Below are 17784 nucleotides of genomic sequence, written 5' to 3' on the forward strand. Positions count from 1 at the left end.
CAAATATGTTGTTTTTAGGGACGTGCTAAACTACATATTTTCCAAAGTGGCACACAGATTAGAGTGTGAAAGCCATCTCTAGCCATGACATTGTTTTTCAATAAAGCAATATTGAGGCCGGATTACTAAGTTACTAAGCATACATAAAACTCATGAAATTAATAAATAACTTTATATAACTATTTATAAACTAAAATAAAAAAAAATTGAGATAAGCAGCATATTTGAACCATAAATTTGCTTAAAAGAACAAAAAAAAAAAAGACCTATAACCACCATTTTTGTACAATTTACATGCAAATGTAAACTTGAGAAAATTTTCTTGAAACACCGTGTAATCATCCATATACACTACTGTTCGGAAGCTTTTTTTTAAAAATGTTTTTAAAAGACATCTCCCATGCTCACCAATGCATTTATTTGATAAAAAATACAGTAATATCAAAATTTTTAAATAACTTTTAATATATTTTTAAATGTTAATATTTCCTGTGAAGGTAAAGTTGAATTTTCAGCATCATTACTCCAGTCTTTAGTGTCTCATGATCTTTCAGAAATCATTCTAATATGCTGATTTGCTGTGCAAGAAACATTTAATATTATTGTGGAAAACAGTTGTGAAGCAATAAAAAAAAAATAGCAGCACTGATCTTAAACTGAAATCTTTTTCAACTGCGTTTAATGAATAAATGTGTTTAATAATCACATCAACTGAATGAGTCCTTGTTGAATATGATTTAACTTTGAAATGGTAGTGTATATGAATGAGCTCACATGTACGTGGGTTTGTGACACTAACCGTCCTTTACTGCGGCCAGGGGAGCCGGGGTTGGAGTTACTGCTGGCATTGCTCATGGTCTCCATGCGAGAGAGTTTGGTCTGCAGTTTTCCTGTGGCGGACAAGGGCTTGTTCACGGCTCCCAGCACGTTTGCTGCCTTGGGCTGCAGAGAGAATCAAGCAGTCAATTTCACAGTCCTGTTAGACCCAAGAAGGCTAAAAGCACAGAATAGAGGGCAAATACATACCTTTCCTGGGGTAAAGAATGACTTCATCTCAGCCGGCAGATAGTTTTTCGTGTTACTGAAATTCTGAAAGAAAATGTTTTTTTTTTTACTTGAACAGACTTTTTTTTTTATTCTGATGTCAAATCTGCAAATGGAGTTAAAGTTTGTGCCCGCAGCAGGGCTTCCACACCTACTGACAAATCACTTTCTATGACTTCTGACTAGATCAAGACTTATATTTTATTTTTCTAAAGAAAATTGTATAAACACTACAGACATTATGTATACATTATGATACGTAAATAAAAAGCTGCTGTTCATGGGAGATATGGGTTCAAATCCAGTCATAATCCTATACTGCCTCCCTACCCCCATCCACTTTCCAGTCCCTTTTGAGCAAACAAAAAAAACTAAAATAAATAATTCCCTGATATGTCTATAACTGGAAGCCCTGCAGCAGTTCAACAAAGGAAATAGTTAAACACCTTGTCCGGTTGTGTGAAGTAGCGCGCAGGCAGTACAGGATCTTTAGGCGACTCTAGACTATATGTGGTACTTTTGGAGATGACGATGTTCATGGCTACATCACACACTGTGTACAATTTCTGCAAGGGGAGAGAGAGAGAAAGAGAGAGAGAGAATTGAGAAGTGTAAAATCAATTTGTGTGTGATCATTTTCACAGAGCAAGATACTAAATAGTCAACTGTTCATAATGCCACTAGAAGACAACAGTAGAACAATAATGTAAATATGAACAAGGGTCAAAGCATTAAACGCATTTATTTAAATAGAATTGTATAATCTTATAAGAGATTTCTGTCACTTCTGATCAATTTAATGCCTTCCTTTCTGAATAAAAAGTATTGATTCATTTTATATAATCATTTAAAAATCCCTAAACATGTTGTTAGTTAGAACAACTTTTGAAAAACCATATAAGGAAAACAAAGCATCACTCTAAAACAAGACGGACCTCATTAATTTTGGGATCATCCGGACACTGTCCATCTTTTGTCTGTTTTATGTTTTCCACCATTTTCCTGATAAACGCATGGCTGTTGTTTTCATTTTTGGCCATTAGGATCTCCAAAACAAACCACAAAGCCCTGAAGTAAAAGGGAAGATATGAGAGAGAAACATCATTCTCAAGATTAAAGGCAGATGGCAGCTCTGGAACACCATTTATCAGTGTTTTCGGCAGCCAGCCAAACATCTAACAAGCTGCACATTTTCTCCACTGTTTATTAAAATTTGACAGGCAACATATTTGTAACAAATATCTAGCTCAAATTACGCATCTGACATTTTCAAAGCATCAACGGACAACCCAATGAAGAGATAAACATTCTCCAATTAAAGATGGAAGAGCAGCGTAAGGAGTTTGTGTGGGCTCACTCTTTGATGTCTTTGAGCTGCTCGATGTCCTGGACTTTCACGTAGTCTGGGTCGTGGACCAAAAGGTGAATTGCATATGGCACCACATACTCCGGCAGGAGCGAGATCAGCTTTTCTGCAGTACACAAATACATGCTTTATTATTAATATCAGTGTTATAAAACCTAGACATATTCCCAGACCCACAATATTTTACAATAGCCAAAGTTTGTCCTGTGGCTCATGAGTATGAATTACGATTGGAATTCATGACGTGCAAAGAATTAATTTATGAGCAACAGATGAAGATACCAACACAATGGACCTGCGAATCCACTTGACAGGACAGGCATAACAACCGGCTCTTTTGCATAATGATCCTGATGAACAGTTCAACTCAGCAGCTAAAGATTTCAATGTACCAGAAGATGCATGAATATTAACTAAAAAGATCACTATCTAACAGGGAATTTGATTCTGCTTCCGATTCCTAAATGACGCTTTCAATATTTGAAAGATGCATTAAGATGCATTGTGAATCAATATGGAATGGAATTGTGAGTCCTTGTTTCAAATCTAAATAAATTGTGAGGTGCCTAAATATTTCCACTTTTATAATACAGCAGTGGTTAGAGTTAGACATGAGGGTTTTTTTCTTCAGCGATTCATTACACAAAACGACATCTGACAGTCTATATAAGCCGAATGAAAACATGGTGGTAAACGTCACACTTAAAAAAAATGTTTTACTACAAAATAAAGATCCTAACATGTATATGAACTGAAGAATCATTTCTTTAATTTATAATGAATTTTAAATTAATTACTAAAAATTCATAGTTTTTAGTCATGTGACTGGGGTGAAGACCTGGAGGGCAAAATCCATTGAAACTGCACCACGAGCCTGTCAATTACTATGCACTGAGAATCATTTTGGAATTAGATTTTGACTCCCTAAATTGAACAGGATTTTTTTTGTACAGAATAATAAAAAAAAATAAAAATCAACTCAGAAGAGTTACTAATTCAAACAAGACATATGGTTGTTGTTTCATGCAACACAACAAACAACAAACCAGTCAATTAAAGTACTTTTTAATATAAACTAAATATGAACTGTTCTTCATTCCTAGCCCTTGCCTTCCGAGCAGGATTTAGACAGGCTCTCCTTACCGCTGACTGCTGCATGCTGTTTCAGGTATTCCCTGCGCAGGTTGATGTTTTTGACCAGGCACTGGCGGGCATGTGCCCTGCGCTCCTTCACTGGGTCTTTGGCACACAACGTGAACACGGCCAGATATTCCAGTGGTAGACGCAATCTGCACAGACCTTTGTGTAGCTTCTGAGCGAAGGCCTGTCGCACCTGGTAGCACTCGTCCTGAGAAAGACAGGATTCATTAGTTCCTCATGAATAGTTTAGCTTATGCTTTTATTCAATGATTTTTTTTTATTCAATTCAACGAAACACTTCAAGGACACACACTCTAGAGTAGTCTGGGGTTAAGTGCCACCATCAGGCTTGTGCAATGGTGTCCACTCCTGAACCATCTTTTTTTTTTTTTGGTTTGAACCTACAACTTTTTGGTTTACTGTATAGGTCATCATTAAATACAAACTGACCCCATTTACTTTTTTTAATGCACATTCATCATCATATTGTGAAAGATGAATCACTTCCTCTGAAACCATTTTTCTACTGGTGACAGACAACCAAAACTCAATTAAATCAATTAAATATCCGAAAGAGTAACAGGTTTTTGAATGAGGCTACACCTTCTATCTGCAGTAAGAAAGATATTGTTTTCAATGGATTTAATCTGGGGTACAGAAGCGGACTTCTGATTTTATCAGTCAGATAAACTGGACATTAAATTACATTATAGAGCATGACTGGTGACCAGGAAGACAGCGAATCACTACACTACCAGCCTGTTAGTCAAACCACAGTAACCCATTAAAATGATGTTAAGGGATTTTCTTTTTGCCATTAAGATGAAATATAAGTCCATAAGGCCAATATGGAGTCAGACAAGGAGCCTGGCGATGGGTCTTACGTTGATGACAAGGGCGCAGAGCTGGTACTGCTCCAGGGTGATGATCTCATGGTAGCACGGCTCCTGAGCGAGACGAAGTATGGCACAGCCGGCTGCCAGCCGCAGACGAGACATGTCCGGCTTACTGTACACACAGAAAATCAGCACATGAAATCACTCCCATATTACAGACAGATAAATACAATAAAAATGTGCCATGTATGCAATCATTTTACAGTATAAGGGGTTCATTAATTTATTTGGGCATTGAGTTTTCTATTTAATTATAATAACAATATGACAAAAGAATGCTGAAACTTTTTCTTACCAGTTTCCACAAAAAAAATTATGTAATATTAAGCAGCACAACTTTATCACTAAATCAGCATATCACAATGATTTCTGAAAGACCATGTTGTCACTAAAGACTTGAGTGCTGGCTGCTGACAATCCAGGGAATAAACTAGACAGTAAAATATATTAAATTAGAAAACAGTGGTTTTAAATTGTAAAACTATTTCACAATATTACTATAATTACTGGATTTCAATCAAATAAATGCAGCCTTGGTGAGCATAAAGAGACTCCTTTCAAAAACAGCATTTTGTTTACAGACCTTCAACTACTGAACAGTATATTTGTCAAAAGTGTTGGAAAAAGTGTTGGAAAGTGTTGTCACTCACCCCATCTTGCCCTGCTCCGTCAGGTCACCGTCGCTGCTCAGGATAGCCGTCAGCATTCTCAGAGTGGAGTTGCCAGATTTACTCTGGTTGTTCTTCACACCGAGCAGCCATCTGACCATCAGTTTCAGACCCTGAATCTGAGACACACAGAAACACTGAACATACTTCACTCCTCGCTATCATCTCCTGTGAGTGCAAGCTGAGGTGCCATCTATTTACTATAGCCGCGTTTCCACCGCAGGAACTTTACCCAGGAACTAGGGACTTTGCCTGGTACTTGGTGTGTTTCCACCGCAGGAACTAGGAACTAAATAAAGTTCCGGGTAAAAAAATGCCCCTCAGAAAGTCCCTGCTGGTGAGGTGGTACTTTTTCAAAGTTCCGGAACTTTCGGGGGCGGGACTTTGGCGCTAAACACGCTGATTGGTTGAGTTCACCCAGCACCATTTATTCGGATCAACATTTTCAAAATATTACTGTTATTGTGTCATGAAATGTAATTTTAAAAGTATTTCAGGCGAGAATGTAGTTGTTTAAAACTCAAATCTGTTGATTATTTATAAAGACAGCGCCTATTTAAAAATGTGTTTCGCCGATCTCAGAGACGGTGAGCTCCACTCGATCAGCGGGAGCTCAGTGATCATCTATCCGACGAGAAGCAGCCCTCACCTCGGATAGACCTTCTGATATGTGCCGCTGGCTCTGATGTGTCTTCAGTGGTTAAACATAAAATATAATTCAGCTGCGGGGTCAATCTAACAGGTTTTCTTTGGTCTGTATTCAATTTATCTATATGTTAAAATGAAAATAAAAAAGGCAAATTTATATAATATTTTGTTTCAGTGTAATGGCTGCATATACACATATCCCTGAACTAAGTACATTTCTGCAGCTGTTATTATGCTTAAATGAAAACGAAAGGAGGCAGTGATATTTTATATCCTATTTCGTTTTATTGTAAATATACTGAGGGGAAAATTGCAGTAGCCAAAGCGATCTGAGTTCACGCAGCATTGGTTGAGTTCAAACACCATTTATTCGAATCATTTTCAAATATTACTGTTATTGTGTCATGAAATTTAATTTTAAAAGTATTTCAGGCGAGAATGTAGTTGTTTAAAACTCAAATCTATGGTTTATTTATAAAGATAGCGCCTATTTAAAAATGTGTTTTGCCGATCTCAGAGACGGTCAGCTCCACGCAATCAGCGGGAGCTCAGCGATCATCTATCCGACGAGAAGCAGCCCTCACCTCGGATAGACCTACTGATATGTGCCGCTGGCTCTGATGTGTCTTTAGTGGTTAAACATAAAATATAATTCAGCTGCGGGGTAAATCTAACAGGTTTTCTTTGTTCTGTATTCAATTTATCTATATGTTAAAATGAAAATAAAAAAGGCAAATTTATATAATATTTCGTTTTATTGTAATGGCTGCATATACACATATATCCCTGAGCTAAGTACATTTCTGCAGCTGTTATTATGCTTAAATGAAAACCAAAGGAGGCAGTGGTATTTGATATCCTATTTCATTTTATTGTTAATATACAGTAAGGAAAATCGCAGTAGCCAAGACGAGCTGACTGAAGTTATCAAGTACGCTGCTGTTTATAGATTTACCGGACTTGCGTTGTTGCGGACATCACACTCCCAAGACGAATGCACAAAGTCTGAACCAACTACCGAGGATGCACGTCCAAAATCAGCATATTTTTTTTTTTTTTTTTTTTAAATCAGCGGTACTTTGTATTGAGAAACGCGTGCAGACCTACGTCACCAGTCTATTTGCCTAATCTACCCGGTACTTCACACCGCGGTGGAAATGCAGAAAGCAACAGGTCTGGGGGGAAAAAAGTTCCTGGTAAAAAAAGTTCCTGGTACAAATGTTCTGGGTAATTTCGGTGGAAACGCGGCATATGTAAAGGAGAAAAAAAAAAAAAAGAAAAGAACCCATCTATCCATTTCTGTTGGGAATCTATGCAATACTGGCTGAGAAGTGAATCACTGGTACTTTCTTCAATTTAAAAATGAATAATAAATGGCAAGTCAAATCATAGCTGCGTCTTACCTTAGCCAATGTTTCAGGAGAGACTTCATCATCCGGAACCCACAGCTTGGTGGTTTTCTTGCCAGGAATCTTTGCAGCAAACAGAAAATCTAGATCAGTATCAAATGCCTCAAAACCCGAGAGTGTGGAGGATCCTTTATTGCTTGGTCTGAAAGTTTGCTAACAAGGTTACCAGTAAAAAATAAACACTTCATGTTACAAAAGTGACGTGTCGCACGTCTATGTTAATTAAAGCACACAACTTGCTTTAAAACCACTGCAAAATGAAAATAAAACTATGCCCACAAGGTCAATCAACTGAGATCAATAAAAAGGATCTCTTCTTTTTTCCTCACCCATTTACTCTTATAATTATATACTGGGTTGATTTAAGCCTTAAGCAAGCACATCCCCATGAAATCACATTAATTCAATAAGTCTAAATTAGTTAATGCTAGAGGCAAATAAACAACATGCGTATTTAATGCTGTTCTCTAGATCAGCTATGATTTCCATTATCATGATTAATGATTTAAATGTCTAATGGTTTTTGCTATTTTATTATTATTATTTTTTTTTATACAGCTTTTTAAAAAGCCTTTAAGGCTTCATAAAAAAATACATTAATATTTAATACATTTTTAAATATAGGCTTTTTTTATTGACATTATAATATTGGAATATACTGCTTTTACTACTGGAACTGAACATGTTATATTAGAACAGTAATATATATAAAAAAAAGTTATTTATAAACATATAATTTAGGCACATCCTGTATCAGCTAAAAATACACAAATAAAAAAAAAGGAAAAAAAAGAAAAGAAAAAAGACACCATTGTGTTCACAATGCACATTAAGTACATCATGCACGCTTGCGCAATTCAGAGTAATTTTGATTGCCGCATAATGCACTACTTCACCAGAAGGCAAAACATAAAAATGCATTTTAACAAAGTGCATCACATTGATTGCTTTGTCTTCTCAATGTAATGATCAATGCTATCACTAACCCGGTCGTTCATTAGCAGGTCTTTAACGATGAAATTGGCCACCAAAGATTTGAGCGGCGCTGCAAACTGTTCTGGGGCCAGCATGGCCAGGTGTCCCAGCGTCGTTAAAGGGGTGATGAGCTGTTCCATGTTGTCTGTGTCTAGACTCTTATGCAGAGGCTGTGGCAAATAGAAATCAATTGGTTAGAATTCCAGAGCTCCAGAGAAAGTTTTAAAGTGTGTATATGAAGTTCTCTGTGGCGAAAGGAAAGTTCAATTCAGAAGCAAAGAAAAATTATAAAAACATGATTCCAGATATTTTTTTTCCTTAACGATCTTACCTCAAATATCTGTGCAAAGTGTGTGTCTCTGTTGGCAAACATTGCATGGATGCAATGGATGGCATATTTGGCCTGGCGAGGTGGACCCTTCTTTGCTTTGTGCTGTAGTACTGATAAAAGGACTCTAGGGGGCAAAACGAAGTCAAATAAGCAGGAGTGAATGGCACCATCCAACTTTATGGATGACTGTACAGCACAACAGAAATTAGTTTTGCCTAAAAGTGACAGAACATCTCAGAAATCAAGAAATACAAAACAGTCTTCAATTAACATAAGCATGTTTGAAAACATTTAAATTGATGGAGCAAATCAAGCAGCGTTTCTCCTCTTGAATAAAGCCCAGATGTGCTTTTCTGATCAGTGCGGGCCATGAGACGGACTCAAACGTACGATTTGATGTGTGGGAAGCTCTCCTCCAATTTGCTGCCGGTGTTTTTAAAGATCTGCAGTGCAGCTTCTGCAACCTTCTCATCATCCATTTTCAGACAGCCAAGCAAAGACTCGAAGGTCTCAGCAGAGTGGAATGACACAGGGTGGGTGAAGGACAGGACCTGAGGAGCGTAAAGACACATACATCAAACTTATGATAAAAAGGTTACTATGTAATTTTACATATTTGTAATAGGGCTGAGCGATACAGTTTGTTGTCAGTTTATTGGGCCAAGATCCCTAAAAAAAACAAAAAAACCATCTGTTTCTCAAATCAGTTTAATGGCATCCCTGACTTAAACTTCAGTAATGAAAATGCCATAGCACTGGTAAGTTTGACTCATTTCCAACATGGACACAATCCATTGTTTTTAACACATCTAAAGACTTCTTCACCTTCAGCAGCTCCAGGCCAGCTCTGATTGCTTGCTCGGTCGGGACTCCTTCATCTTCATCATCGGCAGTTCCTTCTATAGATTTGTTTACCTGTTTGATAAGTGCACTGCAGAGAGAGAGGAAGGAGTGAGACGGTGTGTATAAATGATAGTACATTTACTGCCGGTATTTAAAAGTCTTAATGTACCTGATGGATTCGGTGTCGATATGAACAGGCGCTATCCTCTCCAATAAAAACTTCACCATCTCTAGGAAAGGATTGCTGGGCTGTTTGGGGCTGCCCAGTTTTTTGGTGATTTCTTTCTGTGAGGTGTAAACACAGCCACTAACTTCAAATGCTACGGTAAAAACATGATTATCCTGCGAGGTGTTTGGTACTTACCACACAGACTTCGGCCTGTTTGCATGAACAGGATGGGCTCACAAGAGTCTCCAGTTGCTTTCTGACCTTCTCGTCCTCCTCAAGAACCTGAGCGAGCTTCTTCACAAAGTCTTGCGTCTTGCCCGGGTCTGGCAGGTTTCCTTCAACGCAATGATGAAGAGATGTTTCCCTCTCAGTGAATGTTTCATGATACTACTACAAAATAGGCAGATTGCACTCGATTGGAGAATCGTTTTAACAACACAACTTACTTGTGATAACCATGACCTTTGAGAACACGGCCTTACTGTAAGAATCAGACTGGGGGAATAAAGAAAAAATATTCAAGAATATCCAAAACTAGAAAAGCTAGAACTAAGACTAAGTAACTGTGAGGGAAAACCAACTTTTGGCTGTTTTATAAGATCCAGAAGGTCTTTGACGTGGTGTCTCAGCATGTTCTGACACTTCCACATTTCATTCAGAGCTCTATAAGAGAGATAGACCACAACAACCACAATCAACATTCCAAGGCTGCAAATACATCTTAATAGGTCCAATCATCTCTTTTCAGGCTCATAAGCACTTCATAAAATACTTAAATACAACATGAAATGACTGTTTTCTCTCCATAATGACATATTTCCAAGGGAGGGACTTTTTGTTTACAGGTTGCATGGTTTAAAATCAGCTTTTCAATTTCTGAACAAGCAAAGCAGATCTTTTAGATCAGAGGTGCCCAAACCTTTTGATACAAAACCTGATTGAGGGCTGTGAACCAAAATTAAATGTAACTTAAATCCAACAATATTTTATAATAATGTATTACATTAAAACATTTTGAGATCAATAACAATTTATTAACCGTTAACCTTAATACTGCAAAATGTGTCTTTTGCAGTGGTATATAGTCACCGGCATGACAGGATGTGCAAATTCTACTCAAAACACCAGCTTCCTCACCATAATGACAAGGGTTTTTAGTCTAAATAAAAGGCTTGTAGTAGGAGTGCAAAATGAATAGATGTGATTATGATCAGTTACGTTTGGGATTATTTTACTTTGTTGGCTGTTTTATATCCTGTCACAGAGACTGCTGAATGTGCATTTTTAAATGGTTTCACAGTGCTCGTTGCTGTACTTTAAAACGCAATCACAATGTTTGCAACTGACATTATCGCCCTTTTAAAATAAATTGATCCCAAAAGTGAAAAAATGAATATGCGTTAATAGACTGTTTTTTATTTTTTAAATTGAATGGGGGGGAGGGGCATAACAAAGGTCACTAGGTGCCAACTTTGGCCTGCAGACTTTGGTTTGGGCATCTCGGTTTTAGAATAAAACAAGAATTACTGCACCTACTTGACAGCATTTCCATCCAATGTGGCATACAAGTAATACAGACACTTCATTCGCTCTGTAGTCTCTAGATTGTGAGGCACGAGATATTGGGCGAAGATTCTCTCCACAAGCAACCTTAGGGAAAAAAATTAAATAAAAATCAGTTCATTTCATAAAAATTAATAATAATATATATATATATATATATATATATATATATATATATATATATATATATATATATATATATATATAGTTTGATATGTTATTACCCACATTTAAATTATCTTAGACAACATTAAAGTTAGCTCAAATCTCATATTGATGACCCAATCATAACATAGAATTGCATTTGCACAGTTGTCATTACATGTTTTAATGATATAATAACATTATAAACCAACTCATCCGTCAGGAGTTCAAAATGGGCACAATTTGAACAAGCTTTTTGCAACACATCAGGAAGGCTTGAAAAGTACTTTCCTTGAATAGTACTTGTTGCAAAGCACAAGACACTAGGACAGAGAATCATGTTTCAAACAAAAAAAGACCACAAATGAACTCAGCATATGCATTCACATTACAAATGAAAGGAGTTGCAAGCCACAAATTACAACCATCTCTGCATTTCTCTTATCCAGCGGCTTCAGTTTTGGGTTCAGTGTGGGGCGAATCTGTGGTAACAGTTTATTTGAGGCCTGTATATAATAAAACATTACAAAAGGTGGTCTTTGTGCATTATAATGCATTCACTATGCCTTATGTACCTCCTTATGGACAGTGCTCAAGAATAAAGATGGCAGACAGGACAGTTTCACCAAGGGCTGGGTGATATGGAGCAAAACATTAGGGGTGCTCCGATCACGATCGACCGATCGTTAATGCACATCTCGTCAGTAAAGCCGGTTTTCTAATCAGCTGTTAATTCCATCAGGTGTGTGATTTCACATAGAGCAGCTGTTACTACACAGAGCCGTTGTTAACTGAGAAGATGCGCCAAAAAACGCTGAAAATTAACGTGATTTGCGCATCTTCTCTATTAACAACGGCTCTGTGTAGTAACAGCTGCTCTATGTGAAATCACACACCTGATGGAATTAACAGCTGATTAGAAAACCGGCTTTACTGACGAGATGCGCATAACGATCGGCTGATCGTGATCGGAGCACCCCTACAAAACATATCTCTCGATATATTTTGTATATCTCGATATACGATATATATCTCGATATCTTTACAGGAAAAATAACCCCCCAAAAACTACTGCAAAAACACTAAATATAAAGCTTGAATTTTAAATAGCCAGGGATGTCATACAAATATTGAAAAAGTACTGGCTTCTCAGCTTTACTCACCGGTCATCGATGCTGTTCTGGTAGTAAATGTGAAGCAGTTTGTCTTTGATCCAGGAGATCTGCTTGGCTGCCTCTTTGCCGGCCTCCGCCTGTAAGGCGTACTTCTTATAGATCTGAGCCAGACCCATCATAGCCTCCTTACGGACCCGCCACTGCAAGATAACACAACGGGAAGCTCTACTCGGTGAGATTCTGTTGATCTGGTGTAAAAATTATATGACTAGAGCCAGCATTAATACATTGACTTTGTCAGCAGCCCATGTAAGATAGAAAACAGATATTTCACAGGTACAAGATGTTATGTTGTGTGTTTTTTTTTTTTTTTGCTTGGGGTGGTTTCTGAAGCAAAATTTACTTTAAATTAAGGCTGGGTGATATATCGAATATTAGCAATAAAATCTGAATAATTTTGACGACTATGTAAAAGTTGAAAATATAAGGAATATTGCATTTTTTAAATTCAAGCATACTTTCCCAGAAGAATTTGCCGAACGTCCAAAAAAGGAACATGTAACTGCAAACTTTTGTAATTATTACAAAATAAGTATTAATTTCTTTCAATAAAAAAAAAAGTACTTCCTAACCCCAAACTTACATTCATAGATGGGCAGTTTACTAAAATTTGGAAAAGTGCTACCGAAAAAAAAAAAAATAAAATAATAATAATAATAATAATAAAAAGGGACACATTACTGACTCTAGTCACATTTTGCCTCAGCATGATTTGTCAAAGAGGTTTTTTGAGGTTTTACCAAGACACAAAAATTACAGAACATCCCCTTAGCTAAAGCTGAAAAGCCTGTCAGTTCCTGCATCAAACCACATCTTGCGTATGGCAAGCAGAAGCAAACAAAGTGTAAGAGGACAAGATGGACATACACCTTGAATACTGCGGTGTCATTTGTCTAGGAACACAGAGGGGCCTTCAATTAAATTCCTCCCTAAAAGCATTTTGAAAAGGCTGAGGAATGGTTATATGTGAGTTATAGTCCAATTTATATTATTCCATCCCCTCTAGCTCGGGTGGCTAAAGGAGACTGCTGATTAAATTATAGGGAGAAGAAATGGAGCGTGCCTGGAAAGAAACAAGAAGCTAATGTATTCCAGCTCGGCTCTGCCCTGAATGCAGTGATGTCAGTCTCTGGTTCATTTGGGGTACTAATGGGAGAAAAGGCCCTAAGATAATATGCCTGAAATAAAATGACTGCAGCACTAATAAAGAATGTTTAAGAGACAGCAAACAAACAAGCATAAAGAGAGCCTGGCACGTACCCTCTTATCCAGAGTTCTCTCCCTCACAAAGTTCAGCAGGTGATCATTGACGAGAGAGAGGTCCTTTTTGGAAGCTGTCACAATGGACACAATGACGTCGTGTCGAATTGCCTCCTCTGGATCATGTGACCTTACTTTCAAATACTCTGCAGGAGAAAAGAAAACATGCACAATTTGGTGTATTGTGAAAATGCATCACTTTCACTGTGTCATGCATTCAATATATATATAAAAAATTGGAATGCATTTAAATAAATGTGAATACATTTTATACATACAAACACTAAAAAAAATATATGCACATATAAACACTATTATATTTATGAAAATACATATACATACATTCAATAAATTAGACAAAGGTGGATTGGATTGTGGATTGTGGTTACTACTTTCTTGCAAAATTTGGTTTAATGTGCATTCTAATTTTTCCTGGCATTGTGATGCATTTTATATAAAAATTTTATCAATAAATAAATTGCTAAAATAAAAATTATATATATATATATATATATATATATATATATATATATATATATATATATATATATACACACACACATACATATATAAAATGATAAATTAATAAAATAATATATTACATAAATATTATATTTAAAAAAAAATGTTTTTATTAAAAACATGTTTGCAGTGGATAAATTGTGGAAATTACATCCTTCTTCTGGGTGATCTGGTCAACCAAATGAAAAATATGAGAGAAAAATAAAAAATAACTTCCACCTAACTTGATGTCTTTCCCTCAGAGATTATAAAAGCATCTTTCTATTAAGTTGGCCCCAGTATCCAAGAGTTGATAAACTCATCTTTGGATGCTGGGTTAGTGCCAAATTGTTTTAAGCATGCTGTTGTTCAACCTTTGCTTAGGAAACAGGATTTAGATGAAGGTTCTTTAAATAATTATCGCCCTGTCTCTAAGCTGGTTTTCTTATCAAAGTTGTTAGAAAAAGTTGTGCAATCACAATTGATCCCGTTTTTAAATTCAGCTAATTTATTGGAACCTTTCCAATCTGGCTTCACTGCTTATCATAGCACAGAGTCTGCTTTGTTAAAGGTTTCTAATGATATTATACTTGCAGTTGATGCTGGTAAAAATGCTGTTTTAATGCTACTAGATCTTACAGCTGCATTTGATACAGTTGATCATGATGTACTTCTTTGGCGTTTAGAGCATTTGATTGGTATCAAGGTTACTCCCTTAGAGTGGTTCACTTCATATCTTAGAGACAGGTCCTTTTCTGTATCATTTTTTTCTCTTCTTCAGCTCCTATTATTAGTGGTGTCCCTCAGGGTTCCATTTTGGGCCCGCTCCTTTTTAACTTATATATGCTTCCATTAGGGAATATTACTAGAGGGCACAATGTTTCATTTCATCTATAAGCTGATGATACCCAGTTGCATATCCCATTGAAAGCTGCTGATTCCATTCAACAGTTGTTGGACTGTCTCGATGATGTCAAGAAATGTTTAAAAAATAACTTTCTCCAAATTACTCTAAAACTGAAATTATTGTTTTTGGTCCCACGAAATTGAGAAACAGGCTTATTAAGGAACTTGGCAATCATTTCCCCTCAGTTTTTTCTCAGGTCAGGAACCTAGGTGTCATCTTGGACTATGAATTATGCTTAACCAAGCAAATAAAATCAGTTGTTAAAAATAGTTTTTATCAACTACGGTTTATTTCTAAACTTAAGTCATTCTTGTCATTTTAAGATTTGGAGAAGGTCAATCATGCTTTTATCACATTGCGTTTAGATTATTGCAACTCCTTGTATTTGGGCCTTCCTCAGTCAACCATTTCTCACCTCCAGATGGTTCAAAATGCAGCTGTAAGGATGTTAACGAGAGCAAAGAAATTTGACCATGTCACCCCGATCTTAACATCGCTTCATTAGCTACCAGTCCATTTCAGAATTCAGTTTAAAATTATTTTGCTTGTTTTTAAAGATCTTAATGATCAAGCCCCCTCTTATTTAAAAGATCTTATTATCCCACATTCATCTAGTAGATCCTTAAGTTCTGCTGATCAGTATCTTTTATATTTCCCCTCGATCACGTTTAAAAACCAAGGGTGACAGAGCTTTTTCAGTTGATGCCCCTCGCTAATGGAATCAGCTGACACTGGATATTTGCCTTGCACCTTCTATTATCATTTTTAAAAAGAGGCTGAAAACATCTTTTCTCCCAGGCGTTTTAATCTAATCTTAGTACTGTGTTTTTTAGTATATTGTCTTCCATATTGTTTTATTCTTACTTTATTTTTATTTATTATTATTGTTTTTTTTTTTTAATACTCTGTTCAGCACTTTGGTCAGCTATGCTGTGTTTAAATGTGCTATATAAATACAATTTACTTAAATCACAGGCTCCCACTTCTGAACAAGCTTTTGACTGGTTGCATTATACTAAACAACTAAATAACTAGCAAATTGCCATTTTTGTTACTTTATTTAGGATAAATATATTTTCTTTAAAACGATGCAATGAATAGTGCACAATAAGACTAAAAACATGTATTAAAAAGGTAAAGGTCAATTTCAGATTCATGCTGCCTTTTATGCTCAGTTGTGAAGTATAATGGAAGTCAAAGTAAGAAGGGGAACAGTTGTACCTGTGAGATCTTTTGCCAGGTCTGGATGGTTCATCAAGCAATGGCTGGCAAACTTAACACATTCCAGTCGAACAGGGACATGGATGTCATTAAACCTAAGAAACCACAGAAAATGAAAATGGTCAAAATCTTTCAGCTTGATCTAGTAGTTGAATCTTTTCTCAGTTTGTGTAGAGAAGAACAGGAAATTGGACGTGTTGTACGTTAGTTGTACCTTCCAAGGTAGCACTGCCAGAGAGGTTTGTTCTGTGAAGCGAGCTCTGAATCCTTCGCACCAAACATCTTGGCCAGGAGCTTCACAACTTGCAGGCGCTCATCATTATCATTGCTCTACAAAACACACATGGTGATATAATTGCAGAAAGCGAGGCCTGTGGCCATTAATTACAGCACAAAGATTGAATGAACCCATTTAGGTGATTTAGCCTCATCGTCATTGTGCTTTGCAGAAAAACAAAAGAATAAATTTGTGAGGTTAAATAAGGTACATGGAACAGGCAGCTCCTAACAAACCAATAACATCCATTCATACACAAATTGCAAACTCAACCTGCTTTTGTCAAAATGTATACAAGTTTAATAACATGGCCAACACAAAAGAAAGTAATCGCCTTTGCTAGTTTTTGAAAAATGCTAACCATGCTTTCAGGCCATGCTGGATTAAATCTGACTCGGCTGAAGTGTAATTATTTTTATGCAGCGTGTCAGCATCTTTTCGCTCAGGAATGGTATATCCATCTATTAGAAACCCCTAACTTTTAAGCAGAAAGAATTTGCATCTATTACCTTTCAGTTAACTCACAAACAACAGAACCAAGTTTTCCATTGTCATAACACAGGAAAAGTAAAGTCAGTCACTAAAGGGCAGAATTTATTTGGCCATTAAAACACCATGTGTGTCATCAGGTTCTGACCACAGCTAATACACTCAAGGTTTTGAAGAGGTTTTTCAACCCCACAGGAAGCAAAAAATGTCATAAACAAAGTACTGCTTCGATGCTATTATAAGATATTAATCATGAGCTATTACAGACGTCCTAGAGCAGGGGTAAAATAAAATAGCTTGAGGTCCAGTAATAAACTCATTTCATCAGCCGATATGCCTAAAAACATTAATTGATGGTTTTTGCCAGACCATAAAAATTATGATTTTGCAATGACTGCAACAAGATTGATTTTCAGTTCAGATAAAAGTTTACATTTTCACAAAAACAAAGTTTTATAAAACTATAAACTTCACTTTTCAGCCTTTAAACCATTTTTTAAAAAGAAAATGGAGTTACAAGTATCAATATAAACAATTATCATCCATTTCAAGTTTTTAATTACCTCAATGGGTAAGTTCAAACCACTTAAAAAAAAAAAAAAAAAAAAAAAAAAAAAAAACCCTATCATCTGGTGTTTTGTCTATGGCCAGGGCCAATACCAAGAAAGCTGAAGGGCCAATGGCTGATATTACAAACATAATAGAGATGAAACGATTCCTGGATTCAATTTGAATATTTGATTATAAAAAAAAAAAAA

At 36.3% G+C, this 17784-nt stretch overlaps 1 protein-coding gene across 2 annotated transcripts in view; it reads right to left on the minus strand.

Moving 5' to 3' along the window:
• The window catches only part of LOC128028948 (sister chromatid cohesion protein PDS5 homolog B), a 35910-nt gene that overhangs the window by 6391 nt on the left and 11735 nt on the right, over window positions 1–17784 (minus strand). For both annotated transcript variants that reach the window (XM_052616333.1, XM_052616334.1), the window contains exons 9-30: window positions 16475–16590; window positions 16261–16355; window positions 13632–13777; window positions 12360–12511; window positions 11026–11139; window positions 10071–10152; window positions 9936–9984; window positions 9685–9824; window positions 9490–9605; window positions 9303–9408; window positions 8868–9028; window positions 8478–8601; window positions 8158–8316; window positions 7166–7234; window positions 5097–5233; window positions 4435–4558; window positions 3554–3758; window positions 2402–2516; window positions 1980–2112; window positions 1491–1610; window positions 1027–1089; window positions 800–942 (exon numbers count right to left, since the gene is read on the minus strand). In XM_052616333.1, the coding sequence (XP_052472293.1) occupies window positions 800–942; window positions 1027–1089; window positions 1491–1610; window positions 1980–2112; window positions 2402–2516; window positions 3554–3758; window positions 4435–4558; window positions 5097–5233; window positions 7166–7234; window positions 8158–8316; window positions 8478–8601; window positions 8868–9028; window positions 9303–9408; window positions 9490–9605; window positions 9685–9824; window positions 9936–9984; window positions 10071–10152; window positions 11026–11139; window positions 12360–12511; window positions 13632–13777; window positions 16261–16355; window positions 16475–16590 (2669 nt within the window). The remainder of the gene's footprint in view (window positions 1–799; window positions 943–1026; window positions 1090–1490; window positions 1611–1979; window positions 2113–2401; window positions 2517–3553; window positions 3759–4434; window positions 4559–5096; window positions 5234–7165; window positions 7235–8157; window positions 8317–8477; window positions 8602–8867; window positions 9029–9302; window positions 9409–9489; window positions 9606–9684; window positions 9825–9935; window positions 9985–10070; window positions 10153–11025; window positions 11140–12359; window positions 12512–13631; window positions 13778–16260; window positions 16356–16474; window positions 16591–17784) is intronic.

Source organism: Carassius gibelio, chromosome A15 (genome assembly GCF_023724105.1).
Source record: "Carassius gibelio isolate Cgi1373 ecotype wild population from Czech Republic chromosome A15, carGib1.2-hapl.c, whole genome shotgun sequence".
Lineage (NCBI taxonomy): Eukaryota > Metazoa > Chordata > Actinopteri > Cypriniformes > Cyprinidae > Carassius > Carassius gibelio.